Source organism: Nerophis ophidion, linkage group LG22 (genome assembly GCF_033978795.1).
Source record: "Nerophis ophidion isolate RoL-2023_Sa linkage group LG22, RoL_Noph_v1.0, whole genome shotgun sequence".
Lineage (NCBI taxonomy): Eukaryota > Metazoa > Chordata > Actinopteri > Syngnathiformes > Syngnathidae > Nerophis > Nerophis ophidion.
The window spans coordinates 21492422-21517870 of record NC_084632.1 but is presented as its reverse complement, the minus strand read 5'-3'; the positions used below and the strand labels follow the sequence as shown (position 1 = coordinate 21517870).

General features: G+C 41.2%; 1 protein-coding gene across 2 annotated transcripts in view; it reads left to right on the top strand.

Annotated features, from left to right (window-relative positions):
• dennd1b (DENN/MADD domain containing 1B) overlaps window positions 1-25449 on the top strand; it is a 421036-nt gene that overhangs the window by 7312 nt on the left and 388275 nt on the right. For both annotated transcript variants that reach the window (XM_061883482.1, XM_061883480.1), the window contains exons 2-3: window positions 9754-10134; window positions 17416-17480. In XM_061883482.1, coding sequence (XP_061739466.1) covers window positions 10118-10134; window positions 17416-17480 — 82 coding nt within the window. In that variant the 5' untranslated portion in view covers window positions 9754-10117. The remainder of the gene's footprint in view (window positions 1-9753; window positions 10135-17415; window positions 17481-25449) is intronic.

Below are 25449 nucleotides of genomic sequence, written 5' to 3'. Positions count from 1 at the left end.
GGGATTGAACCGGGGACCCTTTAGGTTGCGCACGGCCACTCAACCACTGCGCCACGCCGTTCTCAACGTACTCAAGCTATTTGTGTAAAATGCCTCTTTATCTGTCGAGCAAAATATACGTAACATTTTGACCAAAGCACAACCATTAGTCTACATGTTGTGTAGTGTTTTTTTACAAATCATAATATGACCTCTAGATTGCAGTTGTGTTGACTCTACTACAGGCTGTATTTAGGCTTATTTTAATCCAGCAAGATACGTCACATTACTTCTTGGTCAAACGTTTAGAACCAATCCAAACAAAAGTTTAAATTCCAGATAACAGAATGCAACACAATTGTCCGTAAACATAATCTGGAACCGTTCACAGCTCCTTGAAATGTGAAACCTCATTGGCTTCTTTGTAGTGTGATTGTGTGTAGCCGACTTTTATGTTAACGCAATAGCGGCGCCATCATTCTTAACACATCCTGCTGGCCTTATGCTTCATTTCATCGCCACTTAATTACCTTCTAGTCAGCTTGTAGAAATCTGGATATGCTCCATACACCAGTGTTTTTCAACCACTGTGCCGCGGCTGAGATACAGGCTGGTGTGCCGTGGGAGATTGTGTCATTTCACCTAATTGGGTTAAAAATATTTTTTTGCAAACCAGTAATTATAATCCGCGAATAATGTACTATTGTTGAGAGTCGGTGCTGTCTCGAGCTCGGCAGAGTAACTGTGTAATACTCTTCCATATCAGTAGGTGGCAGCAGGTAGCTAATTGCTTTGTGGATGTTGGTAACATAGTTTGTCTTGATCACAATATGTGGATGACAGCGGGAGGCAGCGTGCAGGTAAAAAGGTGTCTAATGCTTAAACCAAATATAAAAAAAAGGTGAGTGCTGCTTAGAAAAAGGAATGGAAGCTTAGGGATGGCTATGCAAAACGAAACTAAAACTGAACTGGCTGCAAAGTAAACAAAAACAGAGTCCTGGACGACAGCAAAGACTTACAGCAGGGGTGGGCATTACGTCGATCGCGAGTTACCGGTCGATCACGGATGGTGTGTCAGTCGATCTCAAGCCAGGCATTAAAAAAATAGACATAAAAATGAGCAATCATCAATCTTCACCAAGACTTCACTTTCGTCAGTTGTTTGACATTCTCGGCACCCGAGGATCTTGTGAGATTACCCTGGCTGCTGTGAGCTCATATTTAAGAAAAAAATCACTTACAGGACGAAGAGAAACACTTTATTTCAACAGACTCTTGGGCCCTACCCACTGTCAAAACTCTAAAGACCGACTGCAGAGTTCCTGTCTTCACCATAAAATACCTGCTTCTTCCTGCCTGTGCTAACAAAATAAGAGTCTAAGAAAACTAGCGTGCACAAGCTAGCAAGCTACGGAGTTTGATGCCAATGTATTTCTCCCCTGCCCTCAGCAACCGCCCCCTCTCCTCGCTTGCCCACACACTCACTGACGTCACTCACCTGCTGCGGGCCACACACACATATGCTACTCTCATAACAAAGGGTTTAAAAAGGATTATGCAAGTTGGACAAATAAGATGCCAAATCCAACCACTTTTATGTGGTATTGGACAGAAAGGAGGACTTTTTTTCTCCATTTAAAAATGCGAACGTTATCAGCACCACTGTCTGATTCCAATCAATGCAAGTAATCAGAATCAGGTAATACACCAACTTATATTCTTGTCTTCATGAAAGAAAGGAATCTATATGTGTTAAATATGCTTGTATTATCATTAAACACTATTAACTTGTTAACAAAAATGTCCCTTTCATAAATAATTAATATAAATTATAAATATAAATGAGGTACATCTCCTCGACTTGGTCTATTGAAAAGTAGCTCGCTTGCAGAAAGAGTGTGAGCACCCCTGACTTACAGTGTGTGGAGCAGCAGACAGCGTCCACAAAGTAAATCCGTACATGACATGACAATTAACAACAAAATAAGAGCGCAAGACAAGAAGTAAAACACCACACACAGGAAAACAGCAAAAAACTCTAAATAAGTCACGTCGTGATGTGACAGGTGGTGACAGTACACCTACTTTGAGACAAGAGCTATAGTGGTGCATACTTTGTTATGGTTTTAATTCATATCCAACAGTTGCGAGAACAACTTTTAATTGTCAATATCGGCGACTGAGTTTAATTTTTTTATTTTTTCTGCTACTGGTGTGCCTCTGGATTTGTTCAATGAAAAAAATTTGCCTTGGCTCAAAAAAGGTTGAAAAAACACTGACATACACAATCTCAGGAGAGAAGAGAAGCACATCCAATATTTAATTTCAGTTTACCACCACGCAAATACTGCTTGAACATGCGACTGACTATAGCTGGGGACACGAAAATGTACCAGCAAAGCCTAAACTGAATTCATGCTCCTCTGAGACAGGTTGATTTCTGAAAAGAGAGAAGGAAAATCTCCCTCAGAGTGGAAATTGACGTGTCAGGATATAGCAACGGATTCCGCCAGCAGGTTTGACTTGAGGGAGTTGGTCCCTTGACAAATAAGTGACTGAGCCTCCTGATAAATAGTTTACATTAACATCACAGTTTGCGAGCATGAAAGAAAACATGAATGCCTAAAAAGTATCGTGGGATGGAAAATCAACCTGCTGTATATGAGAACTGGTTGAAAGGCGGAATAAAGGCTCCGCTTTTACACTTCCAGTGCCTCTTAAAGCTCAAATATAACAAAGCACACTGCCAGTCTATAAACATTATGTAATGCAGTCCCCTTACATTAATGCACTTTTATTGACATTCATCCATTTTTAATTCAGTTTGCCCTTGTTAGGACTACAAGTGAGCTGGAGCCTATCCCAGCTGACTTTGGGGTCGAGGTGGGTTTAGGGAACTTTTGGGCGGAAGTAACATTTTTATAGAAAAAAATGTTTTGTTCCAAGTAAGTCAAAGGGAAACATTTAAGTCCCATCTTAAAGGCCTACTGAAATGAAATGTTCTTATTCAAACGGGGATAGCAGGTCCAATCTATGTGTCATACTTGATCATTTCGCGATATTGCCATATTTTTGCTGAAGGGATTTAGTAGAGAACATTGATGTTAAAGTTCGCAACTTTTGGTCGCTAATAAAAAAAACTTGCTTTTAACGGAAGTAGCAGACGATGTGCGCGTGATGTCACCGGTGTGAGGGCTCCTCACATCCTCACGTTGTTTATAATCTTTGCCTCCAGCAGCAAGAGCTATTCGGACCGAGAAAGCCACAATTTCCCCATTAATTTGAGCGAGGTTGAAAGATTTGTGGATGAAGAAAGTTAGTGAGGAACTAAAAAAAAAAAAAAAAAATTAAAAAAAAAAGTGACAGCTCCGGGCGGCGGCAGTGGTAGCGTTTCAGATGTAATTAGACACATTTACTAGGATATTTCTGGAAAATCCCTTATCTGCTTATTGTGTAAATAGTATTTTAGTGAGATTAGATGAGTAAAGTCATACCTGAAAGTCGGATGGCTGCGGTGAACGCCAGTGTCTCTCAGAGAAGCCGTTGAGGAGCCAAGATCACAGCTGCCTTTTTGAAAGCTACAAGAGAAGGTCCCATAATCCACTGAAGTCTCCAGTGAGAGCCAACAATTTTCCCATCTAAAAACTTGCTGGTTGACGTCGAGAAACATGTTCGCTTGACCGCTCTGTGTTAAAGCTTCACAACAAAAACAAAGAAACACCGGCTATGTCTCGGTGCTAAAGGCAGCTGCAATCCACCGCTTTCCACCAACAGCATTATTATTTATAGTCTCCATTATTAATCAAACAAATTGCAAAAGATTCAGCAACACAGATGTCCAAAATACTGTGTAATTATGCGATGAAAAGAGACGACTTTTAACCGTAAGTGGTGCTGGGCTAATATGTCCCCTCCAACCAATAAAGTCTCAAACACGCGTCATCATTCTGCGACGTTTTCAACAAGAAACTCCGCGGGAAATTTAAAATTGTAATTTAGTAAACTAAAAAGGCCATATTGGCATGTGTTGCAATGTTAATATTTCATCATTGATATATAAACTATCAGACTGCGTGGTCGGTAGTAGTGGGTTTCAGTAAGCCTTTAAAACTCATTTGTATGCTCTAGCCTTTGAATAGACCCCCCTTTTAGACCAGTTAATCTGCCGTCAACTGGTCTCCTTTGTGGAGGCGGGGAGGGGGGCACAGATTAGGTGACCACAGATGAGGTACTAGCTGTTCAAAGTCGGGACCCGGGATGGACCACTCATCTGTGCATCATTTGAGTACGTATCTGGGCTGCGGACTTGTCTCCACTCAAGATGATCTCCTGCTGGGCCCACTATGGACTGGACTCTCACACTATTAACTAGATCAGGGGTCTCAGACACGCAGCCCGTGGGCCAATTGTGGCCCGCGAGACGTTATTCTGCGGCCCCCACCTTAATTTGAAAGTTTAAAGGCCTACTGAAACCCACTACTACCGACCACGCAGTCTGATAGTTTATATATCAATGATGAAATATAAAAATTGCAACACATGCCAATACGGCCTTTTTAGTTTAATAAATTGCAATTTTAAATTTCCCGTGAAGTGTCGTGTTGAAAAAGTTGCGGTATGATGACGCATAAAATGACGTCTCGGGTTGTAGCGGACATTATTTTCCCGCCTGATCCAAGCTTTAAGTAGTCTGCTCTAATCGCATAATTACACAGTATTCTGGACATCTGTGTTGCTGAATCTTTTGCAATTTGTTCAATTAATAAAGGAGAAGTCAAAGTAGAAAGATGAAGGTGGGAAGCTTTTAGCCTTTAGCCACACAAGCACAGCCGGTGTTTCCATCCATCCATCCATTTTCTACCGCTTATTCTCTTTCGGGGTCGCGGGGGGCGCTGGCGCCTATCTCAGCTACAATCGGGCGGAAGGCAGGGTACACCCTGGACAAGTCGCCACCTCATCGCAGGTGTTTCCTTGTTTAAAATTCCCGAAGGTGAAGCTTTATTATGGATCAGAGCAGTCAAGCGAACATGGTTCCCGACTACATGTCAATCGGCAGTTTTCGGTGAGAAAATAGGGGTAATAAGTTGGCTCTTACTGGAGACATCAGCGGAGCTTCCGTCCTGCTGCAGCTGCGTGACTTCCCTCAGAGACTCTGGCAGTCAACACACCCGTGGCCACACCCCTCCGACTTGCAGGTACTATTTAATCTCACTAAAACACTAGCAACACAATAGGCAGATAAGGGATTTTCCAGAATTATCCTAGTAAATGTGTCTAATATCTGATTCGCTCCCACTGCAATCGCCTTTTTTTTTTCTTTTTCTAGTCCTTCACTCTAAATTTCCTCATCCACAAATCTTTCATCCTCGCTCAAATTAATGGGGAAATTGTCGCTTTCTTGATCCGAATCGCTCTCGCTGCTGGTGGCTATGATTGTGAACAATGTGAGGATGTGAGGAGCACTCATACCAGTGACGTCACATGCACATCGTCTGCTACTTCCGGTAAAGGCAAAGCTTTTTTATTAGCGACCAAAAGTTGCAAACTTTATCGTCGATGTTCTCTACTAAATCCTTTCAGCAAAAATATGGCAATATCGGAAATGATCAAGTATGACACATAGAATGGACTTGCTATCCCCGATTAAATAAGAAAATCTAATTTCAGTAGGTCTTTAATGTTAGTGTGCCCCGCAAGTTTTATATGAATGGTGCTTGACAGCATTGTGTGCGTAGCTGAAGGGATCCACCAATCACGGTGTGGTATATGGCTCCCGAGGGCGGAACATTGACGTCACTTGCGTGATGCGAGTAGAGAAACGTTTTGCCGCTTTTCCACGAGACCCGCACGCGCTCTTCCTCCTTCGCTCGTTCGCCCGCCCGCTCGCTGTCTCTGTCACTGTGTGTCTCTCTCTCTTGCTCCCTCCCCCGGCGCCGCTGTAACAGTCCGGGGTTAGGAGACGAACGGGCCGGTAGCTTCCGAAGCACTCCGCCGAGGGACCGAGCGACAATGCAAAACTGTGGTGCACTGGACCCCAGCGCTGATACTCTGACAGAGAGTCGCTAGGCGAATCGAACGTGTAACATATTAGTCGTGATGTTAATTGTGTTACTGTAACTGTAAACTCCATAGCGTGCTCATAACCACATTCTAGCTGCTGACATGGCGACATACAACCTTCACCGGGGCTACCGCGCATGATCGTCACTCCTGTTGCATGCTGGGTAGTGTAGTTCTTTTATTCCCTAGCTCAGTGGTACCCTGGGGGTACTTGAAGGTATGCCAAGGGGTATGTGAGATTTTTTTTTAAATACTCTAAAAATAGCAACAATTCAAAAATCCTTTATAAATATATTCATTGAATAATACTTTAACAAAATATAAATGTAAGTTCATAAAGTGTGAAAAGAAATGCAACAATGCAATATTCAGTGTTGACAGCTAGAATTTTTGTGGACATGTTCCATAAATATCGATGTTAAAGATTTCTCTTTTTGTGAAGAAATGTTTAGAAATAAGTTCATGAATCCAGATGGAACTCTATTACAATCCCCAAATAGGGCACTTTAAATTGATGATTACTTCTATGTGTAGAAATCTTTATTTATAATTGTATCACTTAATTGTTTTTCAACACGTTTTTAGTTATTTTTTATACCTTTTTTTCCAAATAGTTCAAGAAAGACCACTACAAATGAGCAATATTTTGCACTGTTATACAATTTAATACGTCAGAAACTGATGACATAGTGCTGTATTTTAATTCTTTATCTCTTTTTTTCAACCAAAAATGCTTTGCTCTGATTAGTTGGTACTTGAATTCAAAAAAATGTTCACAGGGGGTACATCACTGAAAAAAGGTTGAGAACCACTGACCTAGCTCATAACATCACAGTAAGTATGTGTATACATTGTTGCTGACTGGCGAAATCGAATTATTATTGTCATTACCTATGACTGATTTATTAACTTAATTCTCATTTTTTTCATTTATATTTTGATTTTGTTTTATGTTGAAAATAAAAATAAAGACATTTAAAAATATATTTTTTTAGAAATCTTTTCTTGCGGCCCAGCTTCACCCAGACTCAGCATCCAGTGGTCCCCAGGCAAATTGAGTTTGAAACCCCTGAACTAGATCCACTATGGACTGGACTCTCACACTATTAACTATATCCACTATGGACTGGACTCTCACACTATTAACTGGATCCACTCGATGTCCATTGCATCGGTCGCTGGGGGGGGGGGTTGGTTGGGGGTTGGGTGTGTCTCCACATCTGCAGTCCCCTGCAAGGTTTCTCATTGTCATCCCATTGGGTTGAGTTTTCTCTTGCCCTGATATGGGACCTTAGGCGAGGAAAACCGGAATTTGGTTTGAAACTTGGGAAAGTGTTAGTTTGAATGTGCCGGATGAGTGGAATGTGTTGATGTTAGATCCACTATAGATTGGACTTTCACAATATTATGTTAGACCCGCTCGACATCCATTGCTTTTGGTCCCCTGGGGGCGGGGGGACCACATATGCAGTCCTCTCCAAGGTTTCTCATAGTCATCATTGTCACTGTCACCGACGTCCCACTGGGGTGAGTTTTTATTTGCCCTTATGTAGGCTCTACCGAGGATGTCGTTTTGGTTTGTGCAGCCCTTTGAGGCATTTGTGATTTAGGGCTACATAAATAAACATTGATTGATTGATTGATTCATCCTGTTCCCTCTCAAACATAGGTGTGCAAATATGTGTTTTGTTGTTAGAGCAGTGGTTTCTTGACCTGGGTTCGATCGAACCCTAGGGGTTCGGTGAGTCGGCCTCAGGGGTTCGGCGTAGCCTCCGCCACGGAGGTAAAGACACATCCGACTTATCGTGAAAATAAAAAGTTCTCTATCAGCGTATTATGGATACCCCCAGACAATGTTCCCTCTAATTTTCCATCTGATTTGCAGGTTGTTTGATTGATCGATTTGAAACTTTTACTAGTAGATTGCAAAGGAAGAGAATACATAACATGAAACAGTACAGTTTACACAGTACAGTACAGATTCCGTACAATTGACCACTAAATGCTAACACCCAAATAAGTTTTTCAACTTTTTTAATCAATTCATGATAATGTGTTTAAGGTGTGTAATTTGTTGTGAGTTCATGCTCTGTGTTGGTTTTGTTCTTTGAACGAGGTGATGTTCATGCATAGGGTTGGGTATCGTTTGAATTCGAACGATTCCGATTCTGATTCTTTGTTTTCATTCCGATTCCTGACGATTCTCGATTCCGATTCTTCTTGTACCAGGTAGTCCCTGGAAGGTGGTATGTATTTTAGGTTGAGAGTTTTCACCATATCCCTGCAAACATAAACAAACATGTAATGTTGCTGTTACTGTTTAGCCCAGTATCAATTAGCTTAGCTCTAACGTTATTGCTTAACTAACCTAAATGTTGGAGATTCCACCTCTGAAAAGGGATGCAGTCTTTTGACTATGTGTGCAGTGACCTTTCTGTGGCACTTTTCCGTCTGTGGCACCGACATCTTCCCCATTGCCGCTACGGTGAACGGAGTACGCTGAGCACATCGCGGAGCCTGGCTAGCAGGTTGTAAATTGTCTATGAAAAAATATGCGGGCTAATTTGTTAGCTGCCTCAACGTTGGGGCAAAACACATTATTTATTGCATATATATTGTTTTAACTTATTGGATTCGGACTGCAGTGCAGTCACCGAGGTGCCAGGCTGGGCGTCGGAGCCGGAGCCAGAGGAAGAGGCAGAGGAGGACGGGACACGCATTTATTTGTACTCCATAAACTCGGAGGTGCTTCATCATGTTCGACGTGCACCCTCCTAAGCACAAAACAGTCCCGTCGAACGTGTTACATTTTGCCGATATTTCATTTTTTTTAGTAAAATAAAGCCACACTTTCGACCGCCGACGCCCGCTATCCATGCTTGACTGACTCGCTCGGCTACATAGGCTCGGCTATGCTAGCACTTCCGGCGGTGGGCGCTTCATCGTTGGTGTTCAGCGGCTTTTTCTTCCGGTCGCCGGACTTATTCTTTTTTTCCGGTCGGCGGACTGGGTATCGAAACTAGGAATCGAAATTTAAACTTTTGAACGATTCCGGGAGAATCGTAAAGTTAGGCCCGGTTCCAATCGATACTCGATACCCAACCCTATTCATGCATGGTTCATTTTGTGCACCAGTAAAACAACATATACTTTTTCTTGAATACGAAGAAAAAGATAAAAAAATATCACGGTGGCAGAGGGGTTAGTGCGTCTGCCTCACAATACAAAGGTCCTGCAGTCCTGGGTTCAACTCCAGGCTGAGGATCTTTCTGTGTGGAGTTTGCATGTTCTCCCCGTGAATGCGTGGGTTCCCTCCGGGTACTCCGGCTTCCTCCCACTTCCAAAGACATGCACCTGGGGATTGGCCCTAGTGTGTGAATGTGAGTGTGTCTATCTGTGTTGGCCCTGTGATGAAGTGGGGACTTGTCCAGGGTGTACCCCGCCTTCTGCCCGATTGTAGCTGAGATAGGCGCCAGCGCCCCCCGCAACCCTAAAAGGGAATAAGCGGTAGAAAACGGATGGACATTTTTCACTTAAGGAGGGTTCGGTGAATGCGCATATGAAACTGGTGGGGTTCTGTACCTCCAACAAGGTTAAGAACCACTGTGTTGAGTCAATGAAGGGGATAAATAAAAAAAATGAATGAATGAATAACTAATGTGTAGCTTGCAATATAATATTATTAACAAGCATTTTTCGTTTTATGTCCGACAGTGGAAAAAGTTTGGACACCCCTGGCGGTGCGACTCAGCAAAGTGCTGCGTTGACGTGATGACGTCACCGAGGGTCTGACAGCACTTCCGTAGTGATGTTTGTTGTGGGAAAAACCACCGTGCGACTCGCCTGCGACTGGGCCCACGCTAACGGAACAAGGACTGAACTCTAACCGTTACGCTGCATCCGGAGCACGTAGCGTCTTTTTTTTTTTTTTTAACCGATATCACGCCGGAGGAAGGGCGCCCAGGGACCGGGACCACGACGCAGGGGCGGCGGGCAGAGGGGACATTCTTGTCGGATAGCCGAGTAGCAGAAGCCACCGACCGACAGCACGGAGCTGTCGCGATGCGGTAACTAAAACATGGACAGCAGAATCAAGTAAGCTCGCTATAACGCTGTCATTTGGGAGACATGTTAGTGGGAAAAATGCTAGAAGAAGACAGGCTGTAGTGGGGAGTGGATTTAACAGACAGGCCAGCTGGCGCGGCGGCTTCTGGGTCAAGTCTGCTGCTCTTATCCGTTCACTAGCAGCCCTGCTAACTCTCCTTCAAACATGACATGTTCACTAGAACAGTGGTTCTCAAACGGGGATACGCGTATCCCTGGGGGTACTTGAGGGTATGCCAAGGGGTACGTGAGATTTTTAAAAAATATTAAAAAAATAGTAACAATTCAAAAAGCCCTTATAAATATACTTATTTAATAATATGACAGTAAGTTGGACACGTTTCCAGTGAGGGTTGGACTCCGCCAAGGCTGCCCTTTGTCACCGATTCTGTTCATAACTTTTATGGACAGAATTTCTATTCGCACTCAAGGCGTTGAGAGGTTCCGGTTTGGTGGCTGTGGGATTAGGTCTCTGCTTTTTGCAGATTTTGTGGTCCTGATGGCTTCATCTGGCCGGGATCTTCAGCTCTCACTGGATCGGTCCGCAGCCGAATATGAAGCGACCGGGATGAGAATCCGCACCTCCAAGTCCGAGTCCATGGTTCTCTACCGGAAAAGGGTGGAGTGCCATCTCCGGGTTGGGGAGGAGACCCTGCCCCAAGTGGAGGAGTTTAAGTACCTCGGAGTCTTGTTCACGAGTGGGGGAAGAGTGGATTGTGAGATCGACAGGCGGATCAGTGCGGCGTGTTCAGTAATGTGGACACTGTATCGATCCGTTGTGGTGAAGAAGGAGCTGAGCCAGAAGGCAAAGCTCTCAATTTACCGGTCAATCTACGTTCCCATCCTCACTTATGGTCATGAGCTTTGGGTCATGACCGAAAGGATAAGATCACAGGTACAAGCGGCTGAAATGAGTTTCCTCCACCGGGTGGCGGGGCTCTCCCTTAGAAATAGGGTGAGAAGCTCTGTTATCCGGGGGGGACTCATAGTAAAGCCGCTGCTCCTCTCCATTAAGAAGAGCCAGATAAGGTGTTTCGGGCATCTGGTCAGGATGCCACCCGAACGCCTCCCAAGGGAGGTGTTTAGGGCACGTCCAACTGGTAGGAGGCCACGGGGAAGACCCAGGACACGTTGGGAAGACTGTCTCCCGGCTGGCCTGGGAACGCCTCGGGATCCTCCGGGAAGAGCTAGACGAAGTGGCTGGGGAGAGGGAAGTCTGGGCTTCCCTGCTTAGGCTGCTGCCCCCGCGACCCAACCTCGGATAAGTGGAGGAAGATAAATGGATGGATGGATGGATGGAAGTTAATAAACTGTGAAAAGAAATGCAACAATGCAATATTCAGTGTTGACAGCTAGAATTTTTGTGGACATGTTCCATAAATATTGATGTTGAAGTTTTTTTTTTTTGTGAAGAATGTTTAGAATTAAGTTCATGAATCCAGGGGGATTTCTAATACAATCCCCAAAAAGGGCACTTTAAGTTGATGATTACTTTTATGTGTAGAAATCTTTATTTATAATTCAGAATCAGAAACATTTTTATTGCCATTGTTTGAGAACGGGTTCACAAACTAGGAATTTTACAAATTTTAATTGAATCACTTGTTCATTTTTCAACAATACTAATACCAAGAATCGTATCAATGTGACGTTGATATGACCAATACTCCACCTGTAACTTTTTGGAATTGGATCGATACCCAAATTTGTACTATCGGCGAAAATAACTGTCTTAAAGTATCCAAACAACGAAAGAATAATTGTAGTGTACATAGAACTATGTTACAACAAAAAGTAACTAGCTATTAAGATTAAATTATTAAGTAAATTAATAATAGCTTAGGACTGGGCGATATGGCCGTTTTTTAATATCTCAATATTTTTAGGCCACTTCGCGATACACGATACATATCTCGATATTTCGCCTAAGCCTTGAATTCACACTTGATACATATAATAACAGCAGTATGATGATTCTCTGTGTCTACATTAAAACACTTTAGTTCATACTGCATTAATATATGCTCATTTTAAACCTTCATGCAGAGAAGGAAATCACAACTAAGTCAATTGACCGAAACTGTATTTATTAAACAGTCATTAAGCAGTGGCACAAACATCCATGTCATTTCCAAAACAGAAAGTGCAAGATGGTCAAAGAGATTTTAAAACAAGCTATCACTTTTGTGCATGATGTCACTAAGATGACAGATCAAAACAACCCTAAATTAAAGTGCACTTTTTCTACAGAACGCCACTACAATAGTTTAAAATAGTGGTGGGTGATATGGCCTTCTTTAAATATCTCGATATTTTTAGGCCATTTTGCAATACATGATATATACCGTGTTTCCTTGAATTGCCGCCGGGGCGCTAATTAATTTAAAACCTCTTCTCACTCTTGTGCTTACCAAAAGCATGCGGTAAAAGTAAGCATGCGCTAATTATTTTAAAACCTCTTCTCACTCTGGCACTTGCCAAAGGTATGCAATAAAAATTTGAGTGTGATGTAAGCTTGGACCTTAAATCCTACTGAATGGCTCTTAATCTTCTTCCCTTTATGCGATTTCAAATTACCGGTATTGAAATCAGCCTCCTCCTTCTTGAAATCGATGACAGGGGAAGTGTGACTCGTGACGTCACGAGTTTGACCAGGCGGTAATACTAAGCATGCGCTAACTATTTTGCGAAGCGAGTTTGACCCGGCAGTAATTCAAGGCAGGTGCAAACTATATGCCCTGCGGCAATTCAAGGAAATACGGTATCTCAATATTTTGCCTTAGCCTTGAATGAACAGTTGATACATATAATCCCAGCAGTATGATGATTCTATGTGTCTACATTAAAACATTATTGTTCATACTGCATTAATATATGCTCATTTTAAACTTTCATGCAGAGAAGGAAATCAAAACTAAATCAATTGAGCGAAACTGTATTTATTAAACAGTTATTAAGCAGTGGCACAAACATTCATGTCATTTCCAAAGCAGAAAGTGCAAGATTGCCTTAGACATTTTAAAACAAGCTATTAGTGCACTTTTGTGCATGATGTCACTAAGATGACATATCAAAACAAGACTACTGCACTAAAAGAGAAGCCCCCTCTTCACTCTCCCCGTAGGGCCAGTGTGTCCATGTGATAGATCATATAAAAACAGACTAAAAACCAGACCTGGTTTGTGACTGCAACAAAGTGTGAGAAGGTTGATAATAAAGAAACACAGGATCAGACAAGTGTTTCTGCCACAATTAGGACAACTATAGAAACTAACTACTAACCCTTTATTTTTTTTTTTGTGATTCCATTCTATTTATGTACTTGCTTCCTAACACACCGCATACACAAAACTGACTAAGTCCCGTATTGTAACGAATCGGTTCTTCAATATAGTGACGTATCAGATGTATAATCTTGCACTTTATCTTTAAAATCAGTGCATAGACACGGAGGGATTAAGCAATAAAAAATGAATGGATGGATATTAGTGTGCTTTTGTGCATGATGTCACTAAAATGACATATCAAAACAACACTAAATTAAAGTGCACTTTTTGTACAGATTGTCACTACAATAGTTTAAAACAAGCACAGTGCACTTTTGTGCATGATGTCACAAAAGATATTTCATTAACTGTCAAAAAAAAAAAGAGCTGCATTATAGGAAATCAAATAGTGTTCGTCCTTCGCTATGTGGTAGGTTACTTCGGACATCATCTCCTTCTGTTGTCGACAATTTTTTTATACGGTGTTGATCTGGAAATGTTTGCCTCGGCATTTTGATGGTGTGGGCGTGTGGCACCGAATGGAGATGTTGATATGCGGAGTAATCACTCTTCATTCTCTAGCAAGTGACTTTTCAAGTGATGCTACACATTAGCAGTAATACTACTTTTTGTAGCAACGCTTTTGCCCCCACACTTGACAAATTATGGTTGTCGGTTCGACATATTCCCACTTGACGCCAAACCACCGCCAGACGATGGACCCCTGCTGTTTTTCTTGGGAATTAATTCTTCCTTCATTTGTTACCAGATTCGCACCTTCTTTCTCTCGTATTTCCACTCGCACGGCTCCGCTAACATCACAGCTAACGTTACCCATGCTGCTACCTCTCTGCTCCGTGAGGGCGTATACCTATGTGACGTATGACGTGTCAGTATGTGACGTATGTAAGAAGGTGCGCTTGCTGTCTGTGAGAAGGAGACACAAGAAAGAGCAGGAAGAGCCTGTAGTGTAATGCCAGCAGCTAAAAGCAACCGCGTGAGATTGATAGTCGAATATCACAATATAGTCATTTTCTATATCGCACAGAGACAAACCCGCGGTATATCGATATATCGCCCAGCCCTACATCAAATATTCCTCTCCGATATGTTTTTTTGGGGGAAAATATTGCATATTTGTGTTATTGCCATATGAAAAACAAAGACATTTTGGGAGTATTAATAGATGATAAAATGAACTGGAAATCTACTATATAAAATATACAACATAAGGTGGTAAGAAACATTTCCATAATGAACAAAGCAAAATACATCAGCACGGTAAAACAGTGGTTAGTGCTTGTGCCTCACAATACGGAGGTCCGGAGTAGTTCTGAGTTCAATGCCGGGCTAGGGATCTTTGTGATGGAGTTTGCATGTTCTCCCCGTGACTGTCTGGGTTCCCTCCGGGTACTCCGGCTTCCTCCCACCTCCAAAGACATGCACCTGGGGATAGGTTGATTGGCAACACTAAATTTCACTTCATTTTTTCTACTCCAGTGTATTACAACATTTTTTGAGCCTAGGCACATTTGTTTGTGTTGAAAACATCCGCAGGCACACCACCAGCAGAAATCATTAAAAAAAGAAACTCAGTTGACAGTAAAAAGCCGTTGTCGCAATTGTTGGATATGACTTTAAACCACAATCAAGCATGCACTATAGCTCTTGTCTCAAAGTAGGTGTACTGTCACCACCTGTCTTTAAGTTTTTTGCTTTTTTTCTGTGTGTAGTGTTTTAGTTCTTGTCTTGCGCTCCTATTTTCCTGTAGCAGTTTCATGTCTTCCTTTGAGCAATATTTCCTGCATCTACTTTGTTTTAGCAATCAAGAATATTTCAGTTGTTTTTATCCTTCTTTGTGGGGAGATTGTTGATTGTCATATCATGTTGTGATGTATGTTGTGGCCGCCGTCTTTGCTCCACAGTAAGTCTTTGCTGTCGTCCAGCATTCTGTTTTTGTTTACTTTGTAGCCAGTTCAGCTTTAGTTTTGTTCTGCATAGTCTTCCTTAAGTTTCAATGCTTTTTCTTAGGGGCACTCACCGTTTGTTTATTTTTGGTTTAAGCATTAGACACCTTTTTACCTGCGCACTGCCTCCTGCTGTTTCCGACATCTACACTGCATTTACCGCATTTTTCGGACTATAAATCGCTCCGGAGTTTAAGTCGCACCGGCCGAAAATGCACAATAAAGAAGGAAAAAAACATATATATAATTCGCACTGGAGTATAAGTCGCATTTTTTGGGGAAATCTATTTCATAAAACCCAACACCAAGAATAGACATTTGAAAGGCAATTTAAAATAAATAAAGATTAGTGAACATCAGGCTGAATAAGTGTACGTTATATGACGCAGAAATAACCAACTGAGAAGGTGCCTGGTATGTTACAACGCAACACATCATGGCAAGAGTAATTCAAATAACTATAACATATAGAACATGCTATACGTTTACCAAACAATCTGTCACTCCCGATCCCTAAATCCGATGAAATATTCGTCTGTGTCGCCACTGGTATGTGCCCCGCACTCAGGTTTTATAAGTTACTGCCAATGTTGATGTGATCAATTTTAATAGCTCCGGCAGTAGGGTATAGCATGTAGCAGTTAGCATATCATGACCCACAATGCACTTCTGCCATGACCTGCACTCGCCGAATTCTTATTGGTTGGCATTTGAGTGACGATTGCTGACGTATGTGTGACGATTGCGGGCATTTTCTTCGTCCCTCACGCGAATGAGATAAATAATATTATTTGATATTTTACGGTAATGTGTTAATAATTTCACACATAAGTTGCTCCGAAGTATACGTCGCACCAACGGCTTAACTATGAAAAAAAACGTCGACTTATAGTCCGAAAAATACGGTAGCTACCGGCTGCCAGCTACTGATATGGAAGAGTATTACAAGGTTACTCTGCTGAGCTCTAGACAGCACCGACACGCAACAACACATTATTTACAGACTATAATTACTGGTTTGCAAAACATTTTTTTAACCCAAATATGTCTAATTTCACAATCTCCCATGGCACACTGGACTGTGTCTCACGGCACAATAGTGTGCTGCGGCACAGTGGTTGAAAAACACTAATCTACAAAGATACAAAGAATTGCTATTGCGACATCCAGTGGACACATTTAGAACAGCAATTTCTTTCATTCAAAAATTTCAGCTTTGGTGTTATACTTCGTGAAGTCCTCCCGCGGGCCGGATAAATTCCTGTTCGCGGGCCTGACCCGGCCCTCGGGCCGTACGTTTGACACCCCTGCTCTAATTGCAACCCACCAGGAGCAAGGATCTTGCTAAAGGACACAAGCTGGGGATCGAACCAGGAACCCTCAGGTTGCTAGCGCGGCTGCCCTACCAACCAAGTCACGCCGCCCCAATAATAATTTGTAGTATAGATCTGGCATATTTAGAACACTTTCATCAGTGGGACTCTTTTGGATTCCCAAAAGTTTTAGTTTGTCTTTTTTTTATATATATATTTTTTTAACTGTCATTGCTCCAAAAAATAAATTCAAAATATTGACCGATTTAAGGCTACAATTACTTGACATCAAATATTCAACTTCAGAATTTTCTCAGGGGAAAATACTGCATATTTTGTGTCTTTGCCATAAAAATAGGATTTTCTTTGTCAAAATTGCATAAAACATTAAATAAATATGTTTAACCTTCATATCAACAGATAGACCTGAGGTTGATCTCGAAATGTAAGCATGGAGTAATAATAATGATAATGAAAACATTTCCAGGTCATTTGCAAACCTGAGGGGAGCACTAAAGGTTAAAAAAAATCTATATATTGTATTGGTTTTGAAAATGAAAAATGTCAAAATGGCCACTGCATGCTTTATTTTTCAGTGTGTGGCTCGTTAGTGGTAAATGTTTGGACACCCCTGCTTTAAGGCGTGATTCATCGATCAACTCGAGTGTTTTGGATGCTGATATTAAATGTTTATACAAATCATGACTACCTCTCTTTTTTTTTTAGGGAGAACCCAGAGAGAACTTTTGATCTGGTGGTACAAGTAACATCTCCAGTATCTAAAAATGAGGGTAAGTGTTTTTTTTTATTATCCCCGGTAATCTGCTTTTTTTGACTGTGACCTGATTTCATGTATTTAAAACTTGCCTGATCTTACGACTGGTTTTGGTGCAGTCATGTGTTTCCATTTTTATGCATCTATTTGACAACTTTATTTACTCTTGCGCACATATGATTACCATCCGTGTATTAAAACCATTACTTTGTGTTCATTTTGTTGACTAAAAAAAATGTTCTTTTAGTTTTCGTCAACGACCTCTGTTCCCCTAACTCAAACAATTCTTGTGAATTTAGTTTTTGAGATGCTCTTTAAAAACCTCTAAGTGTTTTTAAGACATTTTCAAAGATGCTTTGTCCATATTGCTTTATAATTTAGCAGACCAAATTTACTAAGTCGACTAAAATGTGAGGAATTTTGTCGACTAATCAATCAATTTAGATGATTAAAACATGAGTACAACTAAAAGGAATTTTTGTCAAAACACTGGACTATAAATTGAAAAACTGCTGCCAAAATTAACACTGGTGACGATGAATAAGACAAACATTTTTAGTCAACAAGATTAACACTGCTGAAGAGGCACCATTCTTTTATCTTATAGAATTGTGCCAGAGATAAGGTATGACGTATTAATATAATTAATATTAATAAGTACTTTGGGTACTTTGGTATGATTCAGTTTTCAATGAAAATTATCACCAAAATAAACCCCTGATTTTAATATACAGTCTTGGTTAGCAAGTTTGTTTTGAGTGCGGCTGCATAATAAGCCACAACGGGGTTAAAGAAAGTTGCAAGTGCCAGCACTTTGATAAAGAAGGTGAAAGACACAATCGTAAAGAAAGAATCTGTCGCAAAGTACAAAAGTGGTGTCTCTTTAATTAATACCTTTATTACCGGTAATAAAAAGATTTGTGTACATCAAATAATTATCAACCTTAAGTGCCCTCTTTTAGGATAAAAAAAAAAGTTTTTAAATCCAAAATAGTTTTATTAACAAACGTGATTATAGTCATTTCAGATTTGTTAAAAACGTATTCTGTCCGTTTCAGTTTCATTTAACATACCATTAAAATTTTGTACTGATCACACCTTTGCAATGGGGCAAACTTACAAAATCAGCAGGGGCTCGGGCACTTATTTAAAAAAATCGTGACGATAAATAAATAAATAAATAAATGGGTTGTACTTGTATAGCGCTTTTCTACCTTCAAGGTACTCAAAGCGCTTTGACACTACTTCCACATTTACCCATTCACACACACATTCACACACTGATGGAGGGAGCTGCCATGCAAGGCGCCAACCAGCACCCATCAGGAGCAAGGGTGAAGTGTCTTGCTCAGGACACAACGGACGTGACGAAGTTGGTACTAGGTGGGATTTGAACCAGGGCCCCTCGGGTTGCGCACGGCCACTCTCCCACTGCGCCACGCCGTCCCTGATATAAAGTCTTAAAAGTAATAACACTCGTGATGTAACAACATGAACTTTTCATATCATAGTTATTGTGACCAAAAATGATCATGGTTATTATTATTGCGGTATTTTTGAATGTGTTCAAAAAGTACTTGTACACAGACTGAAATCTTTAAACCAAGTTTTATTATAAAAAAATAGCTAAAATAAACACCCAGTATTCTTTCTTAGCAGAGGAAACAATAAATATTGTCTTAGAGTGTTTAATTAAATGTGTATTTATTTCCATTTGAATAGGTAAAAGTTTTACATCGTTTTTTTAATTGATAAAGGCAAATTTAGTGTTAATTTTCCTTTGGCTCTGGTTTGTGCGACATCATGCAAGTCCCTGTTGTAGACACCTCGGTATATGTTAATAAAGTTTTAGAAAACACACACTTTGATCTGCATCATATTCTTCAGAGTATAGATTTATCGGTCTGTTCGAAGAGAGCAAAATCAAATAACTTAGTTGTTCAGATAAGCAATTAAGATAGGTAGCGAGCTAGCTCTAGGTCCATGAGTTTATGAAAGTGCGGTATGCCACAATTTTTTCAACATTTTAATTTAAAACAGTAAGACTAACATTCTGGAATTTTACTGCGGTTAGCTTTATTTCCGATTATTGTTACATCCCCAATATTACATATCGCCTTCAAGTACCCCCAGGGTTACTCGCGCCTCCATTTGAGAACCGCTGTACTTGAGTACGGTACGTCATGTCATACCATGTCTAGAGGCGGGTGGGGAGGAGTCACCCACATCTGCGGTCCTCGCCAAGGTTTCTCATCGTCATTCACATTGACATCTCACTGGGTTGTGAGTTTTTCCTTGCCCTCATGTGGGATCTGAACCGAGGATGTCGTTGTGGCTTGTGCAGCCCTTTGAGACCCTCGTGATTTAGGTCTATATAAATAAACATTGATTGATTGATTGCTTGATTGATGTCATTGGATTAATTTAATCATTTAGAGCAAGGCTATTATACCGGCGCCCTGGGGGCCAAATTTGTCCAGGGAATGACATCATACTGGCCCCCGATTTCAGTTGAAACAGACAAACCTTTTTTCTAAAAGCACTAGAGTGCTCCTTTTCTGGGGGACGGCGTGGCGAAGTTGGTAGAATGGCTGTGACAGCCATCTGAGGGTTATTGGTTCAATCCCCACCTTCTACCACCCTAGTCACGTCCGTTGTGTCCTTGGGCAAGACACTTCACCTCTGCTCCTGATGGGTCCTGGTGAGGCTTTGCATGGCAGCTCCCGCCATCAGTGTGTGAATGGGCGAATGTGGAAATACTGTCAAAGCGCTTTGGGCTCCTTAAAAAGGGGTAGAAAAGCGCTATACAAGCACAACCCATTTGCCATTTTGTGTATAGGAATTTGGACAACTGTAAACACATTGGCAGATCCTTGAATTTACATTTTAACCTTGCTAAACATCGAACACTGGATCCAAACTTGTGCTGTACATAACAGAGGAGTTCCTCAAGGCATCCCTTGTAGTCCTCTTTTTTTTTTTGGCAGTTAAATTTGTTTTGTAATGTGATTTATGTAACTAAGGTGTTGCTGTAGCTTGTTTACTTCAGATGCAGTCAGTCATTTGTTCAACTTCTTTTAGTTATATTAGTGGTGTTCCTCAAAGTTCTGTTTTATCCATTCATCCATCCATCCATCCATTTTCTACCGCTTATCCCTTTCGGGATCCCAGGGGGTGCTGGCACCTATTTCAGCTACAATCGGGCGGAAGGCAGTGTACACCCTGGACAAGTCGCCACCTCATCGCAGCGCCAACACAGATAGACACAACATTCACACTCACATTCACACACTATGACCATTTAGTGTTGCCAATCATCCTATCCCCAGGTGCATGTCTTTGGAGGTGGGAGGAAGTCGGAGTACCCGTAGGGAACCCACGCAGTTAGGAGGAGATCATGCAAAGTACCCGAGCGCAGGATCGAAACCGGGACCTTCGTATTGTGAGGCAGACGTACTAATCCCTCCACCACCGTGCTACCCGTTGTATTTCATGTCCTCTCTTTTTCATAATTTTTGTTATTCAACTGGTTCCCCCTGAGTTCAGTTCAAAAAACTTGTGCGAGGTTCACATTTTTGCAGAAGGTCCTTAAAAAAAGCAAAGCGCTCCTGTAACTGCCCCCCAAAAAAAATGGTTCTCCGGAATATAGAAAATAAAAATAATGGCAAAAGAAGGTCCCCAAGGTTCTTAGCTTTCTGGAAATGTGCCCCCCCCCCAAAAAAAACAATTTTGTTGAATATCCCTGTAAGGGACAAGCGGTAGAAAATGGATGGATCCCTGATTTAGGGGCTTAGGTAGAGTTACTGTCTCAGCAGTTAAAGGTTGCATTTACTCAAGTTTTTTTCTTGAGTGGAATGCCTTGATGACTACTTCTGGTATAATTACAGTAAACGTTAGACTGCAGTCAGGTAGTTCTCATGTTGTGTTGGCAGGGCACTCGCAAGTTACTCCAAGCAAACTCCACCACATAACTAAAATGTTCTTGCTGCGGGGGTTCCTTTTGTGTAGAAAGCGAGGTCAAGCTGACAATGTGCAATGTCCGAGATGTTTATTGCTTTGATTTACATATTAGCGCTGTGCATTCTTCTTCCCCGTCTACACTTAGCCGCTTGTAAGATAATGAGCCCATGCCTTTCTCAGTGCACCCTGACCTCCAGAAGATTGTTTTGGAAAGATCAGGCTTGGGTCAGCAAGTTGTATTAACTGTGGCGCTATCTGCAGTGGTCAAGCATTCCAGCGGTCACGGCCAGGACAAAAGATGGTTAGGCGAGCCTGGAAAGAAAATGCTGCCAACATTAGGATGGGAAATAAAAGCACCCATATTTTGTATATAAATATTTATTTTATATTTTAATATGTCCTATTATAAAAAGTACCCTGTTCACCCACAAGTCAAATATCATACACAGACACACTGCAAAAAGTCAGTGTTCAAAAACAATAAAAAAAATAAAAAAATGAGGGGTATTTTACGTAAAACTAAACAAAATTATCTGCCAATAGAACAAGAAAATTCGGCTTTTCAGTACTTTCCAAAACAAGTAAAATTAGCTAACCTCAATGAACCCCAAAATACCTTAAAATATGTATATTCTCACTAATAACAAGAGTACTTTTCTTGGTAGAAAAAGACACATTTTTGCTCAATATGTTGAAAAATATTCTCAAATTAAGTAAATGCTAGTGCCATTCTCTTGACATAATTATTTGCGCCCGGCATTACATTTCATGAAACCAGCAAACTTATACTAAAAAATAATTTATTGTTCTTAATGGAAAAGCAACAAGTTACAACGCTTGTTACTCTCGGGATCTCCTAGCCGCTCATGCAAATCATATTGTCTAAAAATGCATTTTTCCATCGATAACACGACATCATAGCGCCAAGTGCATGCTCTTTCAGTCAATTAGTGCATATATATACAGACCGGCCCCCGGCCAAATTTAATGTTGTTGTATTTTTGAAGAATTTATCTGAATGTTCATGAACTATTTCTGTTCAAAATTGTTTGAAATGTCACATGTTAAATGTTTAAATATTAATTGTCATTTTGCTGTACTGTGCCAAATTTACTACTATATGAGTACGTATTTTCTATTGTTTCATTGAAAATAAAACAGCAAAGTACATTTGGCTGTCAACTGTTTTGATTATGAGACACATTTGTGTCAAAATCATGATTTATTTTTGTTCATGCTTGAAGCAAGAAATTATTTCTTTAAAAAAGTAGTTTTATACTTGTCTGTGTTGATGACACAGCTTTGCAACACTTGATATTCTAGTTTCAAGCATGTTTTACTCAATATAGGTAATCAAATTTCAGCAACAAGCTGTAATATCTTACTGAGATGATTTAGGATTAAAAAACTTAAAACAAGTAAAACACTAAAATAAAATCTGCTTAATGAGAAGAATTATCTTATCAGACAGAAAATAAGCAAATATCACCCTTATTTGAGATATTTAATCTTACTTAGATTTCAGTTTTTGCAGTGCATTTTCATTGCATATTACACCATTTGTCTTACTTTGTGTGCTAAGTTTTGACATTAAGGAGGTGTTACGCAGACAGTTGTGTAGCCGCCTCTCAGAAGCAGAGAGAGTCAGCAGAAAGTTGTCCTTGGATGTAGCTCCCATCTTGGATTTTTTCAAGCAAACTCATAAACCACCAGCCTGGGCTGTAATAACCAACTTCCTCCACATATGATTCAGGGTCAGGCTCGTATCCGGACTCGTGCTCCCTGGAGCACAGCTACACAGCAGTGTTTGCACGCCCTGCGGGTCAGGCTAAACGCCTTCAGCTCAGTCATTGGACCCGAGGCTGTGAACTCAGACCTGATTGAATATAAAATGTACCTGTGGTCAGGGGTGGTTTTTCTAGAACTGTCTTGCAACTAGGGATGTAATGATACTACATGTTTAATATACAATCATAGTCCTAGTAACAATCATATAATTCCTGATTGTTACGCATTGATTGATTCCACAACAAAAAGTCTATAAAATCAAAATTATATTATATGACAATTGTGGAAATAAACGTGTCAGAGGTGCCGCTAGCCTCGAAGCTCATTGAAATGGCCGTGCTTGTGTGTACAGGATGTAATGTAGAGGGCTCCAAATAAGGTGCACTTTTGTGCATGATGTCACACAAGATATTTCAATAACTGTCAAAGAAAAATGAGCTGTATAATAGGTTCCTGCGGACGTTATGTCCTTCTGTTGTTAAATTTTTTTTTTCATACGGTGTTGATCTGGAAATAGTTGCTTCTACATTTTGTTGGTGTGGCACCGAACAAAGATGTTGATGCAGAGTTTCAAGCACTCCTCATTCTCTAGCGGGTGACTTTTCAAATGATGCTACATTAGCAGTGCTGCTGCTTTTGGTAGCAACACTTTTGCCGCATAAACATTGAACATATTCCAGCTTGAAGCCAAACCACCGCCACACGATGGATCCCGTGCTGTTTTTCTTGGAAATAATTCTTCCTCCATTTGTTACCAGATTTGCACCTTCTCTCTCTCTCGTATTAACACTTGCATGTCACTGTTAACATCACAGCTAATGTTACCATGTCGCTACCTCTCGGCGAGGGTGTATGACGTTGCACGCACGACAGTATGTGACGTATGTAAGGAGGTGCGCTTGTTTTACGTCTCTGTGAGAAGCAGAGACAAGAGAGTGGGAAGAGCCTGTAGTGTAATGCCCGCAGCTACAAGCAACTGTGTGAGAACATATACTCGAATATCACGATATAGTCATTTTCTATATCGCACAGAGACAAACCCGCGATATATCGAGTATATCGATATATCGCTCAGCCCTACTACCAACTCTTTTTGCCTTAAAATAACTTGCCAATAACATATTTTAACTCCGTTATGTCTTACCTGTACTTAAACGTGTACCATATTGGACGTATTAGACCATGGGTGTCAAACTCTGGCCCGCGGGCCAAATTTGGCCCTCCCTGTAATTTCATTTGGCCCTTGAGGCAATGTCAAATTAACATTAGAGCTGGCCCGCCGGTGTTATACAGTGGCGGTTTCGCTGTAACACCGCATTCACCGCTAATACTCATACTTGTCAACCCTCCCAATTTTCCCAGGAGACTCCCGAAGTTCAGTGCCCCTCCCGAAAATCTCCCGGGGCAACCATTTTCCCGAATTTCTCCCAATTTCCACCCGGACAACAATATTGGGGTCGTGCCTTAAAGGCACTGCCTTTAGAGTTCTCTGCAACCTGTGGTCACATCTGATTTTGCTCCATACAAACAGCGTGTCGGCCCAGTCACATAATATATGCGGCTTTAGCACACACACAAGTGAATGCAAGGCATACTTGATCAACAGCCATACAGGGCACACTGAGGGTGGCCGTATTAACAATGCCAACACTGTTAGAAATATGCGCCACACTGTGAACCCACACCAAATAATAATGACAAACACATTTCGGGAGAACACCCGCACCGTAACGCAACAGAACATATACCCAGAAACCCTTGCAGCACTAACTCTTCCGGGACGCTACAATGTTGCTAGTGTTTTAGTGAGTTAAATAGTACCTGATAGTCGGAGGTGTACGTCCACGGGTGTCTTGACGCCAATGTCTCAGGGGAGTCGGCGGCAGCTTATAGACGGCACAAACTCAGCTTTTCTCCGGTAAGAAGCGAGTTTTTACCACAATTTGTCTCACCGAAAACTGCTGGTTGACATTCCGTCGTGATTCATGTTTGCTTGACCGCGCTCTGATCCATAGTTAAGTTTCACCTCCAGGAATTTTAAACAAGGAATCACTGTGTGTTTGTGTGGCTAAAGGCTAAAGCTTCACAACTCATTCTTTCTACTGTAACTTCTCCAATATTAATTGAAAAAATTGCAAAAGTTTCAGCAACACAGATCTCCAAAATACTGTGTAAATATGCCGTTAAAGCAGACGACTTTTAGCTGTGTGTGTGTGCAGCGCTCATATTTCCTTAAA